The sequence below is a fragment of the Myotis brandtii genome, unplaced genomic scaffold, assembly GCF_000412655.1.
Source record: "Myotis brandtii unplaced genomic scaffold, ASM41265v1 scaffold314, whole genome shotgun sequence".
Lineage (NCBI taxonomy): Eukaryota > Metazoa > Chordata > Mammalia > Chiroptera > Vespertilionidae > Myotis > Myotis brandtii.
The window spans coordinates 1,415,725-1,416,391 of record NW_005362033.1 but is presented as its reverse complement, the minus strand read 5'-3'; the positions used below and the strand labels follow the sequence as shown (position 1 = coordinate 1,416,391).

Genomic DNA, 667 nt, shown 5'->3' with positions numbered 1-667 from the left:
CCCGTACATACACACTCACTCACACACACACACTCACTCACACACTCTCACACACACACACACACACACACACACAAACACACCACCCCTCCCGATTGGCCCGGTAGCGCCTGGGGGGCGGGAGCAGGCTGAGGCGGTGCTTCCACCCATTGGTGAGCAAAGAGAACACGTGATGCGGTGTGCGAGGCGCCCTCTGGGACTTGGAGTCTTCTTCCAGAGCGCGGCTCGAAGGGGGTGGGGCAAGGTGCTTTCGTGCTGCTGATTGACTGCGGGCGTGCGCGGCAGGCGCTCGGGAGTGACGGCGCGGCGCCCGCGACCTGCGGAAGATGGCGGCGTCCGCGGGAGTCTGAGGGCTCTGAGGAGGCGGAGGGAGGTTTCCGAACAGCCAGAGCGTGCAGCTTGCGGATCCTTTCGCTCTGTTTCCTGCTCTCAGGTTTCGCACCAGTTGTGCCCCCATGCGCTCCGGCGCGATGTGGAGGAGCAGCCTCTGCCTGCGGGATGGGTGGCGCCGTCTCCTGAACCGACCCTCCGGTGGTCCCACGGCCTCCGTGGGGAAGGGGGCAAACATCCCGTTCCCATTCCGGGCCTACGCTCCCCCGGCGGGTAAGGGAGGCCGGGGCACGTCCCCCTTTGGCCAGGGGCCGAGTGGGCGCAGGTGGGCGCAGGA

The 667-nt window shown here is 66.7% G+C and overlaps 2 protein-coding genes across 4 annotated transcripts in view; one reads left to right on the top strand and one right to left on the bottom strand.

The window, feature by feature from the left end:
- GID4 (GID complex subunit 4 homolog) overlaps window positions 1-457 on the bottom strand; it is an 18,633-nt gene extending 18,176 nt beyond the window's left edge. The window contains exon 1 of the mRNA XM_005870221.2: window positions 80-457. Coding sequence (XP_005870283.1) covers window positions 80-457 — 378 coding nt within the window. The remainder of the gene's footprint in view (window positions 1-79) is intronic.
- Window positions 369-667, top strand: part of ATPAF2 (ATP synthase mitochondrial F1 complex assembly factor 2) — a 24,233-nt gene continuing 23,934 nt past the window's right edge. For all 3 annotated transcript variants that reach the window (XM_014542844.1, XM_005870158.2, XM_005870157.2), the window contains exon 1: window positions 369-603. In XM_014542844.1, the coding sequence (XP_014398330.1) occupies window positions 456-603 (148 nt within the window). In that variant the 5' untranslated portion in view covers window positions 369-455. The remainder of the gene's footprint in view (window positions 604-667) is intronic.